Here is a 27,132-nt window from a genome sequence, read left to right as displayed (position 1 = left end):
CACCAGCACGAAGGGCGCATCGTTTGTACGGGTGCGAAGGGTAGCTGCGTGTGCACTTCTCCACATTCCACCCCCAAACCGTGCACGCATAAACTGGCAACCAGTGATTAGCCTGTGCTGAGGCGCAAAATACACCAGCGAAAATGTCGTTCGGAAAGCCTTTGAATCTGAAGAACGATTATGGGCTCACTCCGGTCGTTCCAAGGGGGCAACTTGGCCTACTCACGGGCGCATTGCGCGACTTCTACACGAGGTGACATTTCTGGCAGCAACGGTGGCAAAAGGTTCGGCGGCAGCGGCCACGGCGTTTTGACGCACATTCGCACTTCTATTGATTATCCGCAACCATCTGGTAAAGGCGCTACGCCGTTATACGCCGTGTGCACAACTTATGAAAGAGGCGGCGGTGGTGGCGAGGTGTATAGCAGTTTTGAAAAGGCGTCGGCGGTTGAGAGGAGGATCATAGAAGCTGTGCCGAGTGAATCGCTACACCGGAATGAAAATTGTGAAGGTGAGACATACTGGTTCGGAGTAAAAACAAAAGCTAAATAAGGCGTGTGGTATCGGAATGCAGTAAGCGCGCAGGCTGTAGGAAAGAGGAAATTGAGATTAAGAAAGCGCTATTGGTTTGAATATATCAGGAGCGAGAGGATAGGGAAAGTGTGTGAAGGGGGGCCAGAGAAAAAAAAAAAACACTTCAGCAGCAGCGGAGGCAAAGCAATATCGTCTTCGAACTATTTTTGCAGCGAAGGAAGCATATACGCGGCCAATTTATACGGATTGTGTCGTTTACATGTTATGACATGCACAAGTCTAGGCCCCATAACACACTTTCCTCTCCTTTGAAGCTTTCTTACCTGAAAATGCTGTGCACATCACTTGCTCTCTATTTTTATCTATTTCAACCTTTTCCCCGCATTGCTACTAAGCTGAAATGGTTGCCTTGGTAATCCCTCTAAACCAAACGATATTTCCATTTGTAAACTAACCCGTTCACTTCTGTGCTCACCTCACTGACCCGCTTTTGGTACAATATAAAAGAAATTATTGCTTAAGAACAATATAATAAGGAACTGTTATTCGATGGTTTGGTGTAATTCCGTCGAAAACATGTCAAGTATGAATCTTGATTGAGATATCAAATCTTTTTTGTACCTAGATCAGCAATTGACCTAGGACATTCGTCTTGGGCTGTGTGCCTAATTTTCTTTTGTATGTAGATTCTTTCCAGGTCACCCTTGAATGTACCTCGTGTAGCTCTCATCTGCATGTCTTTACCTTACTGTCGACTTTTCCTTTCCTACACGCCTGTAAGCGTTTACTCTCACGCATGAAATGCCGGTTAGTGGTTATATCAGGCCCTGACATTTTAAGCACTTTTTTGGTTTCCGATGTATTGTGCTCACGTAAGAGAGAGGGCTTGAATGTCCTCTTATTTTCTTCTGTGCATTCTTAACTCGTCAAAAGGGCAACGCGATACAGTTTTTTTAAATCTTCTCAATAAATAGTATAGTAACGCTGTCCAAGACATCAAGTGCGTAGTAAATGTAACCCATATTTTGTACTCTACTTACCACAAGCATTTGATTTCGTCTGTCCCGGAAGAGATTTTCACGATTAAGGAGCATCATCTTTTGGATGAGCAACCGCAAATTCAGAACGAAGATCAAGAAAAATGTGGTTCTTGTCGCGTTTTCATACTGTCACAAACTTTCATGCCCTATTGAGGATAAACCATATTTCGGGCATCGAGAAAAAAATTATGAAACACAAGTTCATTGTACCGACTACCGTTTGTTTGGCCACCCGAGCCTTACTTTCGAGAATAACGTTAACGGACACACTGACACATCTCTGATGACCGCTTGTGGAAGGGCACCGTAATATAAATACGAAAAGCGAGGGAATGCCGACATCCTGTGCGACGCCCAATTATTGAACCACAGTGTTGTGGTTGCCGTGTGATTGGCACGCGTTTGCAAATTGCCACTTGTGAACCAAAGGTGATTGCAATTGAACGTCGGGGGGAACAATTTCTGCGCGTGCCATCAGCTGCCTTCACAAAGAAATCAGTTCAAACTCGATCTAACGGAGTCACCGGGAGCCGCATAATATTTAGTTAAATCCAGAACTTCATAAAATCTTGGCTGTCTTTTTAAAAGCAGTTGATTGCATAAATTTGATGTCTAAAGGGAGGCGCACCCCATAAGCTAGTTTGACGTCGTGATTGCGGTGGCTGCGGAGCTCGCCTGACGATATTTTGACAAAGCGCGGAAAGTCCGCGGTGAAAGCTGTAACAATAAAGCTCGAGGGGTTCTCGTGGAAACGAATTTATTTCCTGGCAAAACAGCCGGTGATCTTCGCCGGCGTGCACTTCATTCGCATGCGGCGGACAGATTTTTTGTATCATGCAAGTGCGTGCAACCCGACTTGGGTTCCTCAGTGAGGAGCCCTAGCAAAGCCCCTGAGCCAGTCAATAGCATCGATCATCTGGCCTGGAGCGGGCACACTAGCTTCAGCAGTTTCTGTGTCGTCAGCATCTTGTAACACCTCTTGTGCGCCGGAAACTAATAGTACGATTTCTTCATCGTTCAAAATCTCCGTTGTGTCGGCGTCTGCGTCGACGCTCAGATAGCCGTGGAAGCTCGACTCTGCTTCCACCTCGTTAAGCCGACAAAGCTGTCCCCAGGAACTGGGTCGGATTTTTTTTCTTGCTCGTGTTGAGGGCTGGCAGAACTAGCACGTTCCCGCTCAGGGTGTTCGGATGAGCGTCACGTCAGCTTCATTGAAATCGTTCAATTTTAATAGACAATCACCCCTGGCGACTGCAGCTGACCACCGAGCGTTCTTCCTAACGTAACCAGGAACACGAGGATACCATCCACATCTACGTGAGTCCAGCATTCGCAATTTGACAAGCATCTCAAGAGGACAGGCGCGCTAAGTGTAACGCCTCGCCGGCGAGGCAACTACGCCGCCGGCTCCTTTCCCGGCAAGCAATAGCGTTAGCACGCCCCACCCCCCCACACCGACCACCCAGCTGCAAGTTTGTCACTCCCTGCAAACCCACCTGAGGAAATTATGGAAGCGAATGACAAAGACACCACATCTCCGGCTACCACGGAAACCGAGAAAGAAATCTCCAGCCGATGGATTAAAGTGTAACACCGCTCGCTTCGACGATGTATCCTCTCCCGTTCAAGCCTGCTGCCGAATCGCCGCTGACACCAGCGCTCCGCAATCGCCCGTCAACGCGTCAGCCCAGGCAACCACCTCTACCCACGGACGACTTTAAAATAGGCATCTGCTCAAGAAACGGCCTACAACTTTCCCGTGCAGACCCGATTCCTCTCACTGCGTCAATCGTTCGGGTGATCGGGTTCCCCATTTCACCAGCACCTTTCCAGCTCCGCGTTCGCACGGAGTAGAACGTCATAGTGGTCAGTACACCTTATCTAGCAGATGCGCGAGCGCTCGAGAGCCTCCAGAAGATTGTGGTCTTCAGCAGCAGACACGAAGTATCAGTCTACCCGATCACTCCGGACAACTCTTGCCGTGGCGTCATACACAACATCGCAAAAGGACATCCCGAAGAGTACGTCAAGTCGCTCATTACTGCTCCCGGCTGCGACGTGCTCACAGCTCGTCGACTCGGAGACGACAAAGCCTTCATCATTACATTTCGAGGCAAGGGAGTGCCGTTCTACGTCTATATCAATCAAGCCCTCCTCCAATGCTACCCTTATCGCCGCACGGTCCCCTTTTGCACCCTCTGTCATCAAACGGGCCACCGAGCGGATGTTTGCCCCTCGCCTCCCGCCATGCCCAAGTGCAAGGCATTCGGTGTCACCCTCAACGAGCCTCAGCACATCTGCCCACCGCGGTGTGGGCTTTGTAAAGGCCCACACATAACCGCATCTAAAGACTGCCCCAAACGGTACTTGCCCACCGTGTACAAGGCCAAGAAAACTGCAAACAAGTCCACATCGAACGAGTACTGCCAGTCGCACTCCCCCTTTCCTGGGTCGCGGCGCAACCTGGGACCTCCGCCTTCGAGCTCATGACATTGCCGAGACAAGCGTCACTTGCCACAACATGGGCGTTTAGCAACAAGGGGCGTTCAACCACCAGGGAACGCCCACCCAGCCAGGCACGCAATCGAGGTATGACGCAGCGTGAGCCACCCAGGGACCAACGCTCGACAAGCTGCTCAGTCAACACGGGCACCGGGCACAAAGAACGACTCCAAGAAGACTCTCCCACGGTGAGCTGGGCAGGGATAGCGTCCTCCAGAGCTGAAGATGAATTTGGCGCAATCATAACACAACTGCAAGCTGAAACGCGGCGTTAATACAGGAGCCCGCAGAACTGCGGGCCTCGTTAACAAAAGCAACAGCCAACCCCCATTCACCTTCCCCGCAACAACGTTCCCTCGGTAACGAGCGCCCCCGCACTTCCTTTCCACCAGGCGGTGGTGCAACTTCCCCTCTTCCTTAACCCCCCCCATCGGTCCAGGTAATGCCAGCAAACCCCACGCCATTTATCACTCGAGACGAGGTGATGGGTATACGTTCTTTCCTGCAGCAGCTGACCTCCTCGCAACAAACGATTACGGAGCAACTCAGACCATACAAGCCTTCAAAGATATGCGTGCCAAGTTCGAGGAACGACTCGCAAAAATTCAAGCATCTCCCAGACAGTGCATCGCGTCACTAACTGCCGTCCTCCTCCACCCAAAGATGCCATGAAAGAAGATGGGTCGTCCTAATAAGGATAGACGGAACCGAGGCGAAACAGTAGTTTGGCAGTCGAACTGCCGCGGTTTCCGAGAGAATGCGCACAACTTATACAGTATAGTACATCTCAAGAAGCACCACCGCACGTTATCGGCTTGCAAGAAACCAACTCATACGCTTCGCTACCCGAATATATCACCTTTTATGCGGATGTCACGCGAGTGTTACACACGCTGGTACCCAGGCCAGTTAGCGCTATACAGCAACCCCTAACCCCCGCAGGAGCCCCAGGCATACTCCTAAAAACTACTGCCAGCCAAGGGCTCAATGAATTCCTTACCCATCTTCGATCTCAATGTATACTGCAGACCCTAATGTTCCCCACAAGCGCTAAATGACACGTTAGAAGTGGCTGGAAAAAAGCAGGCAGGCATCAGCTTATCGTCAGTGGAGACTTCAACGCGGCGCACCCGCTTTGGGGTAACGGTTACGCTAAAGCAATGGGCAATTACCTTCACAAGGATACAGAAGAAAAAGCGTGGGTGATACCTAGCGAGCTCAACATATCCACTCGTACGGGCACAAGCACCTACCGTGATACAACGCCAGCCCTTTCCCTGAGCAACAATTAGGTGACGTGCGTATGGCGAAACCAGCAACAGGCACAGGGCAGGGATCATTTTATTAATGAAAATGTCATTTCAGGCCCGTAGCTGGTCCGCACAGTGAGACGTGCCTCCTTAACAGACTGGGTTTGTTTTAGGAAAATGAGATCTTCACGGCATACAGAGGACAGCCCAGATCCGATTGAGGAAGACCAATATTCCACGTGGATAACCCAACTTATTCAGGAACACGCCGCTTGTACTACTAAGTTACATACAAATACCGACAATCCCTGCGTAGACACACACCTTCTATACATATGGGAAGCCAGACGCAGCCTGCAAAAGCTTTGTAAAAAGCAACGACAAAATAGGAAACTGCGTAAGCGTATTGCGCAAGCCCATTGCGCAGCTCACTGAAAGGCGGCACAATACGCACGTGAACTTTGCCGTGAGAGTTGGCGCTATGGATAATCATGTGACGTCATGTGTAATCATGTGAGCACGTCAAAAACTAGGAAAATTCTTCGTTATCTCCTGCGCCCCTCTACCTCGAAGACAACGTCACTGAACCAACTACGGGCCCTCCTGGACAAGCACTCAACAGATACACTTCTGACGAACCTTGAGGAAAAACTCTTACCACCTGGTCTTTAACAGTGTTACATAGACTACGATTGCAAGCCACACCCCATACTGGCTCAAGACATCCTCATCTCGTAGGTACGAGTGGCACTGGCTCGCTTACGGAAAAACAACGGCACCAGGTCCCGATGGAGTTTCCAACAGGCTACTAGCCAACCTCGATGACGCCTCCCTCGTGTCCCTGACCGCGTGCTTCAAAGTAGTGTTGCGAAAGGGCAACATTCCTGCCGTATGGAAGCTTGCCAACGTTCACCTCATTCTCAAACCGAACAAGCGCACCTTCATTGACAACCTCCGACCTATCTCGTTAACATCCTGTGAAGGAAAACACATGAAGCATATCGTCCGCGTTCGCCTCCATAGTAACATAGACGATCAGGATCGCATGCCGGCCTCTATGTGTGACTTCAGACTTCCCCTCGCCACCCAGGACGTCCTCCTCCAGATCAAAGAACAGGTCATGGTCATGACCCCGGCCAACCGGCACTCCCCCATAGCGATGCTTGCATTGGACTTCAAGGGTGCATTTGACAATGTGTCTCAGTCATTTTGGCCCACCTGCGAGAGCTGCATTGCGGGGAACGTACGATACGTGCGAAACGTCCTCACAAACAGGCAAGCGCTGATCCACGCCGGTGAAGCAAAGTCCCACCCCATAATACTGGCGAGCAGAGGCACTCCACAAGGAGCAGTACTCTCGCCGATGATCTTTAATATCGCCCTAATCAAACTGCCCTCAACGCGTTGCGGCTTTTCCAAAAATTAAGCATGGCATCTATGCCGACGATGTGACCGTCTGTACAGGGACAGGCTCATAAAGGGAACATGGAAGCTCGCCTTCAAGAAACGGCCAATGTGGTCTCTGATCACGACAAATACTGCGGACTCTCTTGCACCCCGCAAAAGTCGGAACTCCTCGTGGTCCAGCAAGGGGATCCAACGGGACCCACCCCCACCGGTCGAAGTACCGTTAGAGAGCCACACTATTCGCCCCACACCTGAAATCAAGATCCTTGGAAAGATCTTACAGCACGACAAACGAAAGTCAACTCTCGTAACTCACCTAAACCACACTACGGAACAGGTGTCTCATATGCTGCCCAGGATCATCCCGAAGAGGTGCGCCTGTGGGGAGCATGCGGCGCTACGTCTCGTGCAGGCCTTCATTATTTCCCGCATCACTTACGCAGTCCCATACGCTCTGCTCAAAAAGCACGAAGAAGAATGCGTGAATACCGTAATCTGAAGATCATACAAGCGCGCACTGTGCCTTCCCCCGAACACATCCACCTCGCTCCTCCTTCGACTCGGCATCCATAGTACGTCGTCGGAATTAGCTGAAGGACATCTGCTACAGCAGTACCAGTTGCTCTCTCTCACCAAGGCTGGCCGGGGGGTCCTGTAAGAATTTGGATTAAATACACCATGCTACAACGGCCCACTTCCAGAGCCCCTACCCCGACATACTCAAGAAAACATTGAAGTCCGACCGTTACCGCGTAACATGCACCCGGAACACCCCACGAGACGACGCAAGGCCCGCGCGGAGGCCATCTCACGGCAGTACAGTCAAGATGCTGATGCAGTCTTCACAAACGCGGCGGTACACCCCTCCTACCCAGCGTTCGCCGAAGGAGGACCAACTATCACTGCCTCTATCAGAACACGCTCACCAGCTGAAGCTGAAGAGGCGGCGGTAGCGCTTGCCGTCTCCTCTCCCAAGGCTACTACTGTCATTACGGACAGCCAACAGGCCTGCCGGTACTTCCAGGTCAGAACGGTGCACGCTGCGGCCCTCGCAATATTACTCCGCCACCCCCGCAGCGACAGATCCAGAACGTATGGACTCCGGCCCATCTGGGATTGAGAGGGAACAACACGGCCCATGATCTTGCACAAAAAATGGCACTCCGCACGAGGAGTGAAGACGCCGCCTCGGAGAGATTTACTCCCCTGCTGGCATACAGAGACATGCCCCAACATCTACGTCTGGCTCGACGCACCCTTTGCCCACCCCGCCGACACCTATCTATCGAGCAGGCACACCTCGCCCGTGCCTTGCAAACCAACACCTTTCCCCAACCAAAAAAAGTCTGCCACTACTCCGAACAAATTACGTCCCCTAGCTGCCCCTTCTGTGGAGCAGGCTGCACTCTTTTCCACAAGGTTGGTGAATGCCCGTCCAACACTCTCCCCAAACCAAATCCTTACAATACTCCCGAGCTCTGGAGGCGCGCCCAGTCCAGCTCCTGCCTGGTCGACCAGCTTCGTATGGTGGAGCGGGCTGTAGGGACTAGCAAAGCATATGGGATCCTGGACTGATGGCTCCCCCTCCTGTCCTCGCTAGTAGGGTATGGTGCGCCAGCTTGTAACTGGATGAGACTAGCATTTCAAAGCTTCATCTGGTATGGGTATTTGAAGAACCATTGCGGGTTCTTGAGGGACGCCAGGATCGTTGAATTTTGAAGTTGAATATAGCGTGATACCAAATTGTATGCCTCATGATCTAGCAAGTGATCACAAAGAATGAAGACTGATGTTTTTAGAGCGCGTGTGAGGGAGTTATTGAGTGAGGGAGTTCAATTTAATTTGTATACTTTCGCAAAGAGCGTTCAGCTGGTGCTCGCAAAGATCCGCGCTGATTAGCAGTGGGAAATGGTCAGCTTAAAAGCACTGATGAAGTCCGGAAATGTGGTGGATGAATTGACGAAGGTCGACAACCGCCACACCTAAGAGACCGTTCAAATGACTTACTCCTGACGCATAGCATTTGGCTTGTATAAAATAAGTATTTTTGTAGAGGTCTCAGACGGAGTTAGTTACGCGAGAAGATACGAATATGTGTAACTGAGAATATTTGTAACTGAGTACTATGTAGTTGGTCTGTACGACGTTTGAGTTGGCTTGGGGTTTTTATTAGTATTTTTGCAGTGTTAACTGTGTTGCAATATCAGCTGCACAATTTTGGTGTTTTTAACAGCATACTATAAAGTAGGTTAACGTACAGGTTCCAATAAAGCAAGGCATAGAACAGACTACGTTTAGGTGTCACAATTCACTTTTATTCATTGTTTTTATAACTGCAGGTACGGAATCTCTGGCGTGGAGACCTGGTGAAGCTCGTAGAGGATATCCGGGACGACGGAGATATTACAGTTACCAACGATGACATTTCCAAACAACGGTCACACGTGAGCCATCAAAGTGGTTTTGCATAATATACATTACTTCAGCAAAACATTTTGGCACAGCTTACTTTTATGTTAGTACACCACACCACTTTTGTTTGCTATGTGAGCAGCGGAAAAAATAAGCGGCTAATAAGCCTTAGCCGCACGAGAGTGCAATGGCAGAATGTTTGCAAAAACGTAATCACGGATGTTTATGGTAGTGACTAGAGACTCACCCCAGGGGCCGCAGTGATTAAAATGAGGTTAGTGCCACAGATATCTCCCTGTTAATAAGGTACTTATTAGGACCTTGCACTTTCCCTCCAAAGACGAGAGTACACCTGAAGTTGCCTATCATATTTTTGACACACCGCAGATCACTGCACAGTCAACGTTTTATCTTCAAGCTTTTATCCAAAAAATACATCTTAGGGATCAGACACAGACGGAAGTTATCTTGAGAACCGAAATGAGGACGCAAATAATAGAAACGTTTTGCACAACACAGTCGACATAATACTATATTCAGTGCATCTTCCGGTGGATGCAGGGTAAACCTTGCCGAAATCACGCTTTTATTAGTATTGACCGTTAAATTTCTACTCGGGGTTTTTTACGGTGAGCCTCCAGCCGAAGCCTACAGCGAATGCAATAATTATGTCAGGAAGTGCCCCTGTGATCGCCGTATAATGCGTTTGCTTCCGTTTTATATCTGTCGTTTTAAAATTAGCCCTTTCATACAAATCGTGGTAACTTACGTTGCATATGTTTCAGAAAACTGGAATTTAAATCACTGCATGAGGTGTTATAAATGTTTCATCCCTAAATTATTCTTTATATTAAAAACACTCAACAAGCACACCTTCGTTTTTATAGGATGTCTACAGAAACTCTTAAAATTACATGAACAGGCCTACTTTGATGCTTTATATAATACAACCTTATTTGGAATAGTTTTGGTTTTACTTCACAATTGGACAATTTGCGACATTCTGGTCCTCTGTATGCCATAAAATTTGTATAAGTTACTCCCAAATCCGAAACCAAAAGGCGTTTTTATGCCAGATTTTATTTTTTCAGAAATCTGCGAAAGAATGTGCACAGGTGGGAGTCCCCAGCGGCAATGATGAGCCATGTCTTAATGAACTGCCACACTGTAAGGTCGCACATATCTGTATACTGCAAGCTGGGTTGCTAACATACACTTTTCGGCTTACTCCAATAAATTTGCAAGCTGTGCACCGTGCGCACAGAAACTGTGCGCACAGAGTAGTATGAACAGGAACTGCTTCCGTTGTCGTAATTGGTGATTCAAAAAGTGGTAGTCTCAGGTCGTCACTGGTCTTCAGCGTGATTATCAATTTTTTCTTTAAAAGGGGCCAAGTTTTTTTTACCGTTACGGCCATTTCTGTGTTAGAAACACTGTTATTAGACAACGTTAAAAATAATAGCTGACTGAATTTCACTTGACAAACTTTCCTAGTAGCGGTGCAAGGGCAAAATATCACCTAAATATACCATTCGGGCTGATGTGATATTTTTCAGGACTTGGGACGTTTTTTCCTCGTGTCCGAGAGCAGCGACCCTCTCAAAATATTGGTTATTGGAGAAAAAGACAAAGACACCTTCAGTACCATTCACCTGGACTCCGTTGCAAGTCTTCTGTACGGCAAATCCAGTTGAGTCGTCCCTTAGTGTTTTTTTGTGGAGGGTATGATTTACAAATTTGTGCATAGGGTACAACGCATTGAATTACCTTCAAATGTTTTATGGTTTGTGGTGCCTTCGTTCTGAGGTGCGTAGCTTCCACGTGCCCATCTTTTGTAGTCAATCAGAACAATTTATGCCTTTAAAACGTAATAGATACAGAGAAGTAATAGACTGAAGCAACATCACGCATTCTAGAAGAACAGAGTATATGTAAACCTAGCTTCGCGAGTTAGTGGCTCCGGTGGCTACCAGAATTATTGCTGAGATGGAGAGCGCCAACCTGCGGTTTGTTGGCAAAATGCCACGAATAAAAATTGATTAACGTAAAATTGCTTGAGCTGTCAGTACAATATTGTCAGCGCTGTGGTGACGTCTAAAAAGAAGTGCGTCTCCGCAACACCTTCCAGGTTACGAACCTCGCTTAGCTCCTTTTTCTGCCTATATTGATCCCCTCAACATCAACTACAATATCTTTCTTACCAATCCCCTCATCCGTCTACTGTCCCTCCATCTTTCCATGTACCTTCATGTCCTCTTTTTAAAGCGAAGATTGCTTGGTCTCGGTGATGGCGGTGTTGTATGTAGTAGGTGGTGTAGATATGAAAGTTAAGCGGCTGATTTATTTTCTTCAAGACACTGAAAAAGATCATAACACTGTGCGCCCTGTATGCGCATGCGTCCGCATCTCGCCTAAAAAAAAGGTCCCGTCGTCTGTCCTCTGTGCCATTATCGCCCGATTCTTGTAAAAGTCAGCAGATGTGAATAACAGCAGTTACATTTTGTGGTGATGCTCTAGTTGCCATAGAGAACTCAGCATCTCCACTGGAGAATGAAGCCGCGGTTTTGACAGGAAGCGGCACGACGCACGAAAGCTTACGCTTCAGCGCAGTTGCCTGCGATCACGGATATCAACACATGTCCTCCCGCACCTTGCCTACGGCAGAGTCATTGAGCACAAAACCCAAGTAATGCTTCAGAAGAAATTGTGAATGCTCACGCGCACGGTGGCAGACATGGGACGACAGCGTAGCAGTGCGCGCGTTGTTAGCCGGGAGACCAGCGACATCTATCGGCGACCTGCCAAAAGGGAAGGCGATCGCTGACAAATAGGCAGTCAGTGAGCGTCAATAAAACACGGAAGCTGGCAATCAGCTGACCTGCGCTGACGACTTCACTCGTGTCTTGCGACAGGTAGTCTGTAGGACGCTGCGCAAAAACAGTCCTTAAAGGGACCATGAAAAGACTTCTGTAAAAGTTGCAAAAGGCCTGTATTGTCGCGTAGCACCAGTATAGCGATGCAATGCCGTTGGAATAATTGATCTATACTCAGTATTAGCGGCACCAGAAGCAATTAAACGCACCTCTCTCCCCTTGCCGATCGATTCCTCCTCCCTCTCTGCTTCTTTCAAAGCATCTGGAAACACTGGGAATAGCCATGTGACATCTCGACGGTCGACTTCCGTTCTGCGCTAGCTACATTCCTTTTACTAGGTACACGTCAATCGCTGCGGAACCGCCTTTAATCGCTGCGGAACAGCCTGCGTAACGAGCACAGTCTGCAATCGTCCGTATCGTTCACCTGGTGGCTGCGGACCTCAAACAGCGTCTCCTCGCAATGAGAGCGGATATGGGCTTCTACCCGTATAGCGACACCCCGCCTCTGAACGTCGCCACCGATTCGGAGAGACCGATTCGCTCCAGCCAAACAGCTCGCAAGCCGGATCTTTCGGCAGAGAGTGCCTCAGTTTAACACCACTCCAGTCGCCCGCTTTGCAGCCAACGACGTGGCGCGGATAACTCATCTTTATTCAGATAAAGAGGACGCGAAGCTTTTCTATCGGAACGTGCAGGAAGCAGGAAGAGCAGCCTGAAGCCAATGGCAGTGACGTTCCGGCGGCCCACCTCGCCGGCGATTAAGCGAATCATGGGGCGCCTCGCCGTTGCGTCAGCCCCGATCGCCGTTGCGTCAGCAGCGATCGGCTCGCTGCGGCGTCGCGCTCATCGGCTGAGAAAGGCTATCTTCAAAAATTGTGCACAAATTATCCGTACAACGCATGGGGCTCACACTTGGCTGAAACATCCCTCGCTATGTGTTCTACCACCTGAATGCATTTGCTTACCACTTTCACAAAGCTTTTTTGGTTCCCTTTAACGTCGAGGTAAATCTTTTGAGCTCGGTGGGACGGCCTAATTGTGCACCTCAATGCCGGAGCCCGCGTGTCCTCCTTGCTAAGGCGACACACATGGTTGCCGGCGTTGGCGGCATTTATGGTATTCACATAAACGTTTAGCGGGCGATTTCTTCCCTTGGCCACATATAAAACCGTTATGACAATGCCCACCAAGCCTGTGCATGCGTCCGCATCTCGCACAAGAAACATGCCCCGTCGTCCGTTGTCTGCACCGTTACCACTTGATTCTCGGCCGTATCATCAACAAATATCAGAAATAACACTGACATTGTGCGGATAATCTAGTTGTCCTCAAGAGCTCCGCATCACCACTGGAGAATTGATCCACAGTTCCGAAAGGAATAGCACGACGGGCGAAACGCCTACCCTGCAGCCCAGTATAGCTTAGGCTGCAGCTTATGGGGTGAATATGCTGACTCAGTTAGGGTTGAAAACTGTTTTGCATGACATGACCTAATGATTACCCTGCTCATTTATTGAATGGTGAGCCTGTTGGCTTCAGGCGAAAAAATACACGTAGAGAAATAAATCAACATGGTGATATTCATAACCCTTTGCGACTCCACAAAACCTCATTGATTGTTCCGCATACCCCTTGAGAAAAGCATAGAAAGTTTCGCGCATACCTTCTTGTGCGATTGAGACTACTGGCGTTACTTATAATACTGTTGCGGCGAAGCCCTACATCATTATTTTAATTAGTTGCAAGAGCAAAGAGAATGGCTTGTATATTACTAGGTATTTGGATACAAGACTGTTATATGTTGTACAGGTTCGAGTAAGAATCCTAACAAATAGAAAGGTTCTTTGCACTTTACGTTGTCCTAGCGGCACTGGTTACCACGTTGGAGCTGTTGAACATAAATAGCTCCCCCATACCGGCACTATTTATAACAATCTTGGTGACCTCAGACGGTTGTTGTTTGAATCTCATCTTCAGCACCATTTCTCTACGAGCTCTTTATTTATGTCCTTCGCCAATGGGCTTTGTTATATTAACACACGGACGACTATGGAGCTTAGTGTTTCCTTGGTGTTCTTCATTTCTGGCGATAGCTTCAATACCTCCTGCGCTCCCTCTCTCTATACATATTAGCTGCTTATTAGGCATTATGCACACTCACACGCGCACAGACGCACAGACGCACGACCAAAACACACCCACTAACACACACGCACACGCAGATATTTAGGGCATCCACGTGCTTCCGTCGCGACAGTTCGTTCCAAGTGATAAGCACACGTAGCCAATGCTTGCGTTGCGGCACTGTTGCCTTTTAAGCTGCAGAGCGCCAATGACTTCATGCGACGAATATTTCGGAGCACTGCAATCACGACGCCCGAGCGGGAATCTTACGGGGTGTCTTTTGGTATTTCACTGGCATCATTATTAAACTTAAAACACTAATACTTAATGCATAGAAAGTCAGAAACTGTTTACTCGGACGTTTTCCAATTTTCTCTGACCTTCAGCGTCACACAGTTCATACAATAGTGAGCAACATGCAAGTGGTCAAATTGTCTTGGAGTGAATCTGTGTTTTGAAACTCTGGCTAAATTGAGCGCAACAATTATATATATATATATATATATATATATATATATATATGTATTTATATATATATATATATATATATATATATGTATTTATATATATATATATATATATATATATATAGATATATATATATATATATATATATATATATATATATATATATATATATATATATATATATATATATATATATATATATATATATATATATATATATATAGCGAATCAGAATAGGAAATGAGGGGCTCGTTGAAAATAACACTGAAATAAGGGTTGGCAGTCGAGAAAACCTCGGAAAGCAAAGGGGAGGATGTGGTAGATCATTGAAACAGATTAAGAATTTGGAAAGAAAGAAAGAAAGTGAAGAAAAAATGCCCGCCAGGTGGGATCCGAACCCACGACCCGGTATTCTGGAGGTCGTGGGTTCGGATCCCACCTGGCGGGCATTTTTTCTTCACTTTCTTTCTTTCTTTCCAAATTCTTAATCTGTTTCAATGATCTACCACATCCTCCCCTTTGCTTTCCGAGGTTTTCTCGACTGCCAACCCTTATTTTTGTGTTATATATATATATATATATATATATATATGCGTGTGTGTATTCATAGATAAATCGATAGATAGATAGATTCAATGATGGATGGATGGATCGCGGAAACGAACCGAACCGAAAAAAGAAATAAGGGTTACCGTTCATACCGAAACAGACCGACCCTCCGTTGTTGATATTGCACAGTCAAGGCAATTCAGGCTTTTTTTCTTGCACGTACCATAAACTTCGTACCGGCTCGCGCACTTTGCCCTCCAGACAATTGAACACTATCACGCTCTATGTAACAACAGGGGAAATAAATGAGCAACAGTGTAGCAATGGTCTGTTTCTGCTGGAAGCGCGAGCGTAGTGCAAGCTGAGCAAACAAAATGTTATTCTCGGAAGCTTGCAGGGGATATAGAACGACTTTGCCCTTCCCTAGCTGTGACTTCATTGGAGCAATCAGGCTGCAGGAGTGCCAGACTGCGCAACAGCAAAAGTCCACACTCGATGTGTGCAAACGTTTGGCATTTCATAATTTGTTTAAAAGGTCTGACACCTGCAAATTGTTAATACTTCACAAGTGTGACTGCAGGAGCTGCTCAGTGGCTAAGCCGTTTGCTGCTGACCACAAGTGGCCTCGATCTCCCTTCCCCACGACCGTTTTTCTGAAGTAGATGGAAATCGACAACGTCCGTGTATCGAGATTTTCATCAACGTTTAATATCACCAGCTGGTTAAAATAAGTCTGCCGGTCTGCAACACAAGCTGCTACTCAGAGCAGAGATATAGCACGGGGCATCAAATGCGCCAGTGTTCTTTATATAAATGTGTTTACACGGAAAACAACACTAAAGAGAAGGTAAATCACCTTATTTTAAAATATTACGCAAAAAGTAAGTAAAACCGAATAAGTTAAAAAAGCACAAAAACGTGGATATCGCCTATAGCTTCTTTTGCCCTCTCTTTCACAACCAAACGTGTCATGAATGCGAAGGAAGTGAGTTCCGTCGTGAGTTTTTGAGGACAGTACAGTGGACAAGTTCCGTTTTTTACAGATACAAATAGAAACGGATTAGTCAGGGAAAACTATTAAGGTGGGCATTTATTCCCTTGGCAAGAAACTGCAGCCCTCGACCTTGTCTTGGAAGCAGAAACTGCAATAAAGCAGATTACACGTGCAGCAAGGCACGCCGCCACTTCACACTCTCCCACTCGTCCTACGATCATTTTTTCTGCTTGTTCTGCAGTTTTGTCTCTTTCAGAACTGATTTTTTTGAAGGTGCACTTGTACTGACTTCCCAACTCGCTACATTACTTCTACCGCTACTCGTTCCGGAGGGAGTACTGCTGCGGACGAATTAAACATCGTCTACCCAAAAAAGTCCCATCTCATGCTCCGCGCGTGAAATTTCCCTTTCATTTTGGTAACAGCATAATCAGTTATAAGATTCCGCAATTCAGCACTAGGAACGATGGCCGGCGGTCAGGCGGTACGATGACATACTGATTGTAATTCGCACATCCGGTATAGCTATCGCGGAAGGGATTGCTGTGGTCAGAGCAATAATGCAGGGACTGAGCGTTAACTAAAGCTTACTTTTAACTAAAGTGTGGCTAACACATTCTATAGGGTGACAGCTAACAAATTATTGAGGGTCACCAAATTATCTAATTCATTGGTAGTATTTGTAGGTCTGGGGTAGGATTTTTCTGTTTTGTTACAAATACAAAAAATGTGTCCCATGGGTATAAAGGGCAGGTATTTGAACGCGCCAGAACGCAGGCCTCAAATTAAGGCTTCAAGGTTAGCGTGATGGGCGATTCTATAGCGGCGATTGCGATTTCAAGAAAAGAGGAAAGGGCAGAAAATATATACCACCATCCCACCTCTTCGAGGTGGCTTTATGAAGGTTCGCTAGCTCAACATAAAATCTGGGTGAGAAAATTCTGCTGTTCCTTGGGGAACAGCAGAATTTAAAATTTATGGTTGCATCTTGATTTGACTGTCGTTTTAAACTGTCGAACCGGAACGAAATTATTTCGCCTGAACGGGAACCGTAACAGAACCGGTATTTTTTTCGGTTCAACACACACACACACACACACACACACACACACACACACACACACACACATATATATATATATATATATATATATATATATATATATTTATATATATATATATATATAAATATATATACAGAAAGAAATGCCGGCAGTCTACAACGCCAAAGAAGGCATAGGGGAGTGGTTAGATTTTTTTTTACCGTTATTGACGTGACATTATTTTTTATTAATTACGTGAGAAAGAAAGAAAGAAAAACACGCGCCCAGAGTGGGGACCGAACCCACGCCTTTCGATTAGATCTCGAATGCCTTACCAATTCGGCTATCTGGGCGACTGTGTTCTGCTTCACTTTCTGGGGTATTTATATTTACTACAACTGTATCTGACGCTTGAGGGTGGTAGCCAGCGCCACTCAGACTACACAGGGAGAAGGGGACCTTCTTTTTCAACCCCCGGGGCGTGACGCGAACGTCTACAGCCTGTCATGAGCGGTTAACTGGCGGGAAACCCTCTTATGCTACCTTGGCATCAAGGCTGCCAGAACCGAGGCCCTCGCTAAGCTTTCGCACGATAATAGGGTTTGGAAATGAGGGGCTCGTTAGGAAATACAGAAAGAAATGCCGGCAGTCTACAACGCCAAAGACGGCATAGGGGAGTGGTTAGATTTTTTTTACCGTTATTGACGTTACATTATTTTTTATTAATTACGTGAGAAAGAAAGAAAGAAAAACACGCGCCCAGAGTGGGGACCGAACCCACGCCTTTCGATTAGATCTCGAATGCCTTACCAATTCGGCTATCTGGGCGACTGTGTTCTGCTTCACTTTCTGGGGTATTTATATTTACTACAACTGTATCTGACGCTTTCCTATTTCCTAACGAGCCCCTCATTTCCAAAACCTATTATCGTGCGAAAGCTTAGCGAGGGCCTCGGTTCTGGCAGCCTTGATGCCAAGGTAGCATAAGAGGGTTTCCCGCCAGTTAACCGCTCATGACAGGCTGTAGACGTTCGCGTCACGCCCCGGGGGTTGAAAAAGAAGGTCCCCTTCTCCCTGTGTAGTCTGAGTGGCGCTGGCTACCACCCTCAAGCGTCAGATACAGTTGTAGTAAATATAAATACCCCAGAAAGTGAAGCAGAACACAGTCGCCCAGATAGCCGAATTGGTAAGGCATTCGCGATCTAATCGAAAGGCGTGGGTTCGGTCCCCACTCTGGGCGCGTGTTTTTCTTTCTTTCTTTCTCACGTAATTAATAAAAAATAATGTAACGTCAATGACGGTAAAAAAAAATCTAACCACTCCCCTATGCCTTTTAGGCTAACGATGAAATACGGAAAGAACAGTGGGGAATCCAAAACAGCCAAGGTAACCAAAAAAGAGACAAGGCAGATTGAAACGAATAAATGGAGGGAAAAAATGGAAGCCAAAACGTCGTTAGAGATGTACAGGGCTGAGAAGATGAACATCAGAAAGGAAAATTTCTACGATAATTCCCAGGGCAGTGCTTTGCTTTTTGAGGCTAGAGCAGGTTGCCTGCGAACTAAGAGTTTTGTGGGGAAGTATTCACAAAATGATGGGGTATGCGTGGTCTGCGGAAAAGAAACAGAAACTATGCGGCACATCGTGCTAGAATGTGAGGGTATCCATCCAAATCTACATGAAGGGAATATTGGGCTGTCAGAAGCCCTAGGATTTAAAGGTATCACAGAGGAAGTGAACTTCAAGGCTGTCGAGGGGACGAAAAGAAGATTAGAATGCTGGTGGACGAAAAGCAGAGAGGGCAATATTGCCTAGGACAGTTACCACTTGTAACAGAAAAAAAAAGTATTTTGTGCCTAATAAGCTTTTTGTGCCTGCCCCAAGCAGCGCTAGTATTGAACCAAAAGTGTAAAACATAGGTATATTAGTCTTTTTTGGTAAGATGACATGTCATCACCCCGATACAAAGGGGAAACCAATAGAAATCATCATCATCATCATCATCACCTTCTTTGGCGTTGTAGACTGCCGGCATTTCTTTCTGTATTTCCTAACGAGCCCCTCATTCCCAAACCCTATTATCGTGCGAAAGCTTAGCGAGGGCCTCGGTTCTGGCAGCCTTGATGCCAATGTAGCATAAGAGGGTTTCCCGCCAGTTTACCGCTCATTCATGACAGGCTGTAGACGTTCGCGTCACGCCCCGGGGGTTGAAAAAGAAGGTCCCCTTCTCCCTGTGTAGTCTGAGTGGCGCTGGCTACCACCCTCAAGCGTCAGATACAGTTGTAGTAAATATAAATACCCCAGAAAGTGAAGCAGAACACAGTCGCCCAGATAGCCGAATTGGTAAGGCATTCGAGATCTAATCGAAAGGCGTGGGTTGGGTCCCCACTCTGGGCGCGTGTTTTTCTTTCTTTCTTTCTCACGTAATTAATAAAAAATAATGTAACGTCAATAACGGTAAAAAAAAAATCTAACCACTCCCCTATGCCTTCTTTGGCGTTGTAGACTGCCGGCATTTCTTTCTGTATTTCCTAACGAGCCCCTCATTTCCAAACCCTATTATCGTGCGAAAGCTTAGCGAGGGCCTCGGTTCTGGCAGCCTTGATGCCAAGGTAGCATAAGAGGGTTTCCCGCCAGTTAACCGCTCATGACAGGCTGTAGACGTTCGCGTCACGCCCCGGGGGTTGAAAAAGAAGGTCCCCTTCTCCCTGTGTAGTCTGAGTGGGGCTGGCTACCACCCTCAAGCGTCAGATACAGTTGTAGTATATATAAATACCCCAGAAAGTGAAGCAGAACACAGTCGCCCAGATAGCCGAATTGGTAAGGCATTCGAGATCTAATCGAAAGGCGTGGGTTCGGTCCCCACTCTGGGCGCGTGTTTTTCTTTCTTTCTTTCTCACGTAATTAATACAAAATAATGTAACGTCAATAACGGTAAAAAAAAATCTAACCACTCCCCTATGCCTTCTTTGGCGTTGTAGACTGCCGGCATTTCTTTCTGTATTTCCTAACGAGCCCCTCATTTCCAAACCCTATTATCGTGCGAAAGCTTAGCGAGGGCCTCGGTTCTGGCAGCCTTGATGCCAAGGTAGCATAAGAGTGTTTCCCGCCAGTTAACCGCTCATGACAGGCTGTAGACGTTCGCGTCACGCCCCGGGGGTTGAAAAAGAAGGTCCCCTTCTCCCTGTGTAGTCTGAGTGGCGCTGGCTACCACCCTCAAGCGTCAGATACAGTAGTAGTAAATATAAATACCCCAGAAAGTGAAGCAGAACACAGTCGCCCAGATAGCCGAATTGGTAAGGCATTCGAGATCTAATCGAAAGGCGTGGGTTTGGTCCCCACTCTGGGCGCGTGTTTTTCTTTCTCTCTTTCTCACGTAATTAATAAAAAATACTGTAACGTCAATAACGGTAAAAAAAAATCTAACCACTCCCCTATGCCTTCTATGGCGTTGTAGACTGCCGGCATTTCTTTCTGTATTTCCTAACGAGCCCCTCATTTCCAAACCCTATTATCGTGCGAAAGCTTAGCGAGGGCCTCGGTTCTGGCAGCCTTGATGCCAAGGTAGCATAAGAGGGTTTCCCGCCAGTTAACCGCTCATTACAGGCTGTAGACGTTCGCGTCACGCCCCGGGGATTGAAAAAGAAGGTCCCCTTCTCCCTGTATAGTCTGAGTGGCGCTGGCTACCAGCCTCAAGCGTCAGATACAGTTGTAGTAAATATAAATACCCCAGAAAGTGAAGCAGAACAAAGTCGCCCAGATAGCCGAATTGGTAAGGCATTCGAGATCTAATCGAAAGGCGTGGGTTCGGTCCCCACTCTGGGCGCGTGTTTTTCTTTCTTTCTTTCTCACGTAATTAATAAAAAATAATGTAACGTCAATAACGTTAAAAAAAATTCTAACCACTCCCCTATGCCTTCTTTGGCGTTGTAGACTGCCGGCATTTCTTTCTGTATTTCCTAACGAGCCCCTCATTTCCAAACCCTATTATCGTGCGAAAGCTTAGCGAGGGCCTCGGTTCTGGCAGCCTTGATGCCAAGGTAGCATAAGAGGGTTTCCCGCCAGTTAACCGCTCATGACAGGCTGTAGACGTTCGCGTCACGCCCCGGGGCTTGAAAAAGAAGGTCCCCTTTTCCCTGTGTAGTCTGAGTGGCGCTGGCTACCACCCTCAAGCGTCAGATACAGTTGTAGAAAAATATAAATACCCCAGAAAGTGAAGCAGAACACAGTCGCCCAGATAGCCGAATTGGTAAGGCATTCGAGATCTAATCGAAAGGCGTGGGTTCGGTCCCCACTCTGGGCGCGTGTTTTTCTTTCTTTCTTTCCCACGTAATTAATAAAAAATAATGTAACGTCAATAACGGTAAAAAAAAATCTAACCACTCCCCTATGCCTTCTTTGGCGTTGTAGACTGCCGGCATTTCTTTCGGTATTTCCTAACGAGCCCCTCATTTCCAAACCCTATTATCGTGCGAAAGCTTAGCGAGGGCCTCGGTTCTGGCAGCCTTGATGCCAAGGTAGCATAAGAGGGTTTCCCGCCAGTTAACCGCTCATGACAGGCTGTAGACGTTCGCGTCACGCCCCGGGGGTTGAAAAAGAAGGTCCCCTTCTCCCTGTGTAGTCTGAGTGGCGCTGGCTACCACCCTCAAGCGTCAGATACAGTTGTAGTAAATATAAATACCCCAGAAAGTGAAGCAGAACACAGTCGCCCAGATAGCCGAATTGGTAAGGCATTCGAGATCTAATCGAAAGGCGTGGGTTCGGTCCCCACTCTGGGCGCGTGTTTTTCTTTCTTTCTGTCTCACGTAATTAATACAAAATAATGTAACGTCAATAACGGTAAAAAAAAAATCTAACCACTCCCCTATGCCTTCTTTGGCGTTGTAGACTGCCGGCATTTCTTTCTGTATTTCCTAACGAGCCCCTCATTTCCAAACCCTATTATCGTGCGAAAGCTTAGCGAGGGCCTCGGTTCTGGCAGCCTTGATGCCAAGGTAGCATAAGAGTGTTTCCCGCCAGTTAACCGCTCATGACAGGCTGTAGACGTTCGCTTCACGCCCCGGGGGTTGAAAAAGAAGGTCCCCTTCTCCCTGTGTAGTCTGAGTGGCGCTGGCTACCACCCTCAAGCGTCAGATACAGTAGTTGTAAATATAAATACCCCAGAAAGTGAAGCAGAACACAGTCGCCCAGATAGCCGAATCGGTAAGGCATTCGAGATCTAATCGAAAGGCGTGGGTTTGGTCCACACTCAGGGCGCGTGTTTTTCTTTCTCTCTTTCTCACGTAATTAATAAAAAATAATGTAACGTCAATAACGGTAAAAAAAATCTAACCACTCCCCTATGCCTTCTTTGGCGTTGTAGACTGCCGGCATTTCTTTCTGTATTTCCTAACGAGCCCCTCATTTCCAAACCCTATCAACGTGCGAAAGCTTAGCGAGGGCCTCGGTTCTGGCAGCCTTGATGCCAAGGTAGCATAAGAGGGTTTCCCGCCAGTTAACCGCTCATTACAGGCTGTAGACGTTCGCGTCATGCCCCGGGGATTGAAAAAGAAGGTCCCCTTCTCCCTGTGTAGTCTGAGTGGCGCTGGCTACCAGCCTCAAGCGTCAGATACAGTTGTAGTAAATATAAATACCCCAGAAAGTGAAGCAGAACAAAGTCGCCCAGATAGCCAAATTGGTAAGGCATTCGAGATCTAATCGAAAGGCGTGGGTTCGGTCCCCACTCTGGGCGCGTGTTTTTCTTTCTTTCTTTCTCACGTAATTAATAAAAAATAATGTAACGTCAATAACGGTAAAAAAAATTCTAACCACTCCCCTATGCCTTCTTTGGCGTTGTAGACTGCCGGCATTTCTATCGGTATTTCCTAACGAGCCCCTCATTTCCAAACCCTATTATCGTGCGAAAGATTAGCGAGGGCCTCGGTTCTGGCAGCCTTGATGCCAAGGTAGCATAAGAGGGTTTCCCGCCAGTTAACCGCTCATGACAGGCTGTAGACGTTCGCGTCACGCCCCGGGGGTTGAAAAAGAAGGTCCCCTTCTCCCTGTGTAGTCTGAGTGGCGCTGGCTACCACCCTCAAGCGTCAGATACAGTAGTAGTAAATATAAATACCCCAGAAAGTGAAGCAGAACACAGTCGCCCAGATAGCCGAATTGGTAAGGCATTCGAGATCTAATCGAAAGGCGTGGGTTCGGTCCCCACTCTGGGCGCGTGTTTTTCTTTCTTTCTTTCTCACGTAATTATTAAAAAATAATGTCACGTCAATAACGGTAAAAAAAAATCTAACCACTCCCCTATGCCTTCTTTGGCGTTGTAGACTGCCAGCATTTCTTTCTGTATTTCCTAACGAGCCCCTCATTTCCAAACCCTATATATATATATATATATATATATATATATATATATATATATATATATATATATATATATATATATATATATATATATATATATATATATATTGCCGCGAACCATACATTGGGTTTGTTTATTTGTGTTTTGCTTTTACCGCCCGGCTGCGCCGGTCTGTGTTATCTCTGCTCCAAGGGAAGCACGTATTCCATTCTTTCTGTGCCGCATGTGTTATCTGTTGTGCTAGGGAGAGTATTCCGATCTAACGCGAACAGCCCAGCAATATCTTCTTGGATCTACTATGTTCTCGATGCGAATCGACGTTTCGAGAACCACGCGCGCCAAAAGATAAAAAGCCTGCAGTGCGGACGCCGGGGCATTCGATTCGACGACACTCGCCTGTGCAAGTCACTTTGTTGACCGCTGCTTCGCCGCCTCTGTATTCTTTTGAGTTGTTAGGGGAGCACAAGTTCGCTCGAATAAACGTGTTTCTCATTCAACACAACTGCATCGTCCTTGTCTTCGTGACATCTGGTGGAGGTGCGGGGTAGCAGGGTGATGTGATCGTCGGCGATCCTGACAGCAGCATGGTGATCGGGGTTCGGCTGCGGCGTCGTGGAGTGATTGAAGGAAAATGTTATCGACTTGGTCTGCAGATCAATTATTGCGCCGTTGTCCGTCAAAAAGTCCATTCCGAGAATTACGTCGCGGGAGCAGTTAGGCAGAACGACGAACGCCGCAGGGTACGTTGTGCTGTCTATGGTGACGCGCGATGTGCACGTTCCAGTTGGCGTCACGAGGTGGCCTCCTGCTGTGCGTATGTGCGGACCGTCCCATCTGGTCATAACTTTCTTCAGTTTAGACGCAAATGGTCCGCTCATTACCGAATAGTCAGCTCCCGTGTCTACGAGGGCGACCACGTCAAAGCCGTCGATGGACACCTTGACGTCAGATGCAGTCCTCCTCGAGTTCCGGGTTCGTCGGGGCGTCGTATCTGTGCTTGTACGTGTTGATGGTCGGGCACTGTGCATCGTCGTTGTCGTCGTCTTCTCAACGGACGTCTCGGTCAGGTCGGGTACGCGTCGCGCCGTGTAGCTGTCGTCGTGTTCGGGAGTCTCGTCAGGGTTAGGTCGGGTCGTCGGGATGAGGGCATGTCGTGAATCACTGTCTTCAGCGCGTCCTTGCGTCGTTGGAGGGTTTCTAATTTTTCGCCGTAGAGCAACTTCACCTCCAGAAGTTGCCACCTTTAGTTTCCCCCGCGTGGGCTGGGGGACCTTCCACGGGTGAAGTCAGCGTTGCTACGGCGGTTCGGCGATTGGTAGGGGTAGGGCGACGGCGAACGGTTGAAACGCGCTGGGCCACGGCTGGTTTCAGATAGATACTCGTCGATCTCACGTGGTCGTTGGCCAGGGAGAGGGCGAGGTGCGTCGACGGAGAAACCACGCAGTCCGAGTCTCTTGTATGGGCAGCGACGGTAAATGTGGTCGGCCTCTCCGCAGTGGTAGCACAGATGACGGTTATCGGAAGTTCGCCATACGTCCGTCTTCCTCGGCGTCTGGTTTCGGGCTACCGGGGGTCGGGCGGGTGACAGTGGGCGGCGGTACGGCGGGGCCTCTTGACGGCGTGTTGGAGCAGGGCGGGGTCGACGAACAGCCGCGGAGTATGTCATAACTTGTGGCTCTCGGGGTACCTCGGATGGCGTAGAAGCTCCCAACGCTTGTTGCACTTCTTCTCTAATCACGTCGGTAAGGAAATCGACTTGGGGCTGCGGCGGCGTTGGGAGAAGTTTCCGCAGCTCCTCTCTCACTATTGCGCGGATAGTCTCGCGTAGGCTGTCGGCCGGGATCCGCGTGCTGCCAAAGTCATTCGCATTGGCCGCGCCAACAAAGTTGCGGTTCTGCCTCTGAGAAAGAGTGCCTAGCTATTATATGGGCGATTTCAAAATTTCGCCCATACGTGTATGGAAGGCCATTCAAGGTTGTAACAGACCACCATGCGCTGTGTTGGCTCGCCAATTTGAAGGACCCCTCTGGCCGTCTTGGGCGATGGAGCTTGCGCCTGCAGGAGTTCGACGTTACAGTCGTTTATAAATCCGGCAGGAAACACTCCGACGCCGACTGCCTGTCCCGCACCCCCGTCGACCCACCACCACAAGACTCTGATGAAGACAGCGCGTTCTTCGGGATCGTGACGGAGAGCGACCTAGCCGCCCAGCAGCGTGCCGACCCCGACTTACGCGTCATAATCGAGTACCTCGAGGGATGCAACGTTGCCGTTCCTAGGACCTTCAAACGCAGCTTACCAGCATTCAGCCTGAGAAACTCCGTCCTTGTGAAGAAGAATTTCAGCCCCGGAACAAGAGCGAATTACCTTCTCGTCATCCCCACGGACCTTCGTGACGAAATTTTGGAAGCGTGCCACGACGACCCGTCTTCCGGACATCTGGGCACAGCCCGCACTATGGGAAAAATCAAGGCGAGGTACTACTGGCCCGGCCTTACCTCTGACGTCACCCACTACGTCCGGAGCAGCTGTGACTGCCAGCGACGAAAAACGCTGCCGACAAGACCCGCCGGACTTCTGCAACCGATCGCCGTCCCATCAAGACCATTTCAACAGATTGGAATGGACCTTTTAGGCCCGTTCCCTACGTCACGATCACAGAACAAGTGGATTGTCGTAGCGACAGACTACATGACGCGCTACGCAGAGACCGCCGCTCTTCCGAGGGGGACTGCACAAGAAGCGGCGAAGTTCTTTATAAGCCAAGTTGTGCTGCGACATGGAGCCCCGGAAGTCCTAATCACAGACCGCGGAACGGCATTTACTGCGGAGCTGATGCAAGGAGTATTACGCTACAGCAACACGGATCACCGAAGAACGACGGCGTACCACCCCCAAACGAACGGACTAACAGAACGTCTGAACAAGACAATCGCAGATATGCTGTTAATGTACGTTGACGTTGAACATAAGACTTGGGACGAAGTGCTCCCGTATGTCACGTTTGCGTACAACACGGCTATCCAGGAGACGACACAGCTGACGCCGTTCGAGCTTGTCTACGGTAGAAGGCCGACTATGATTCTCGCGCCATGCTTCCGCACGTAGAAGACGACGACCTCAACGCCGACGTCCACGGATATCTTCAACGTGCGGAGGAGGCCCGCCAGCTCGCTCGAGTTCGTATAACGGACCAGCAGCTGGTGGATGCGGGCCGCTACAACCTCCGACGCCGAGACGCCGAGTACCAACCAGGGGATCGTGTGTGGGTTTGGACTCCCATCCGACGACGCGGACTCAGTGAGAAGCTCCTGCGACGGTATTTCGGACCCTACCAGATTCTACGACGTGTTGGCCAACTTACCTACGAAGTGATCCCCGATGGTGACTCCGGCACATCACGACGACGCACGCGGCCTGAAGTCGTCCACGTGGTTCGCTTAAAACCTTTCTACGGACGATGAGGAACTTTTATTTTCATTTGTTCGGACTGTCGCTTATGTTAGCATCGGGTCGATGCACTCTTAGAGGGGGGGGGGGTAATGCCGCGAACCATACATTGGGTTTGTTTATTTGTGTTT

General features: G+C 48.2%; 1 protein-coding gene across 1 annotated transcript in view; it reads left to right on the top strand.

Moving 5' to 3' along the window:
- LOC144147057 (uncharacterized) overlaps positions 1–27,132 on the top strand; it is a 173,977-nt gene that overhangs the window by 53,003 nt on the left and 93,842 nt on the right. Inside the window, exons 4-5 of the mRNA XM_077679086.1 lie at positions 9,073–9,177; positions 10,702–10,834. Of these exons, the coding sequence (XP_077535212.1) occupies positions 9,073–9,177; positions 10,702–10,834 (238 nt within the window). The remainder of the gene's footprint in view (positions 1–9,072; positions 9,178–10,701; positions 10,835–27,132) is intronic.

The sequence above is a fragment of the Haemaphysalis longicornis genome, unplaced genomic scaffold, assembly GCF_048455015.1.
Source record: "Haemaphysalis longicornis isolate Haplotype H1 unplaced genomic scaffold, Haemaphysalis longicornis Haplotype H1 scaffold_7, whole genome shotgun sequence".
NCBI lineage: Eukaryota > Metazoa > Arthropoda > Arachnida > Ixodida > Ixodidae > Haemaphysalis > Haemaphysalis longicornis.
This window is presented reverse-complemented; position numbering and strand designations above follow the sequence as displayed.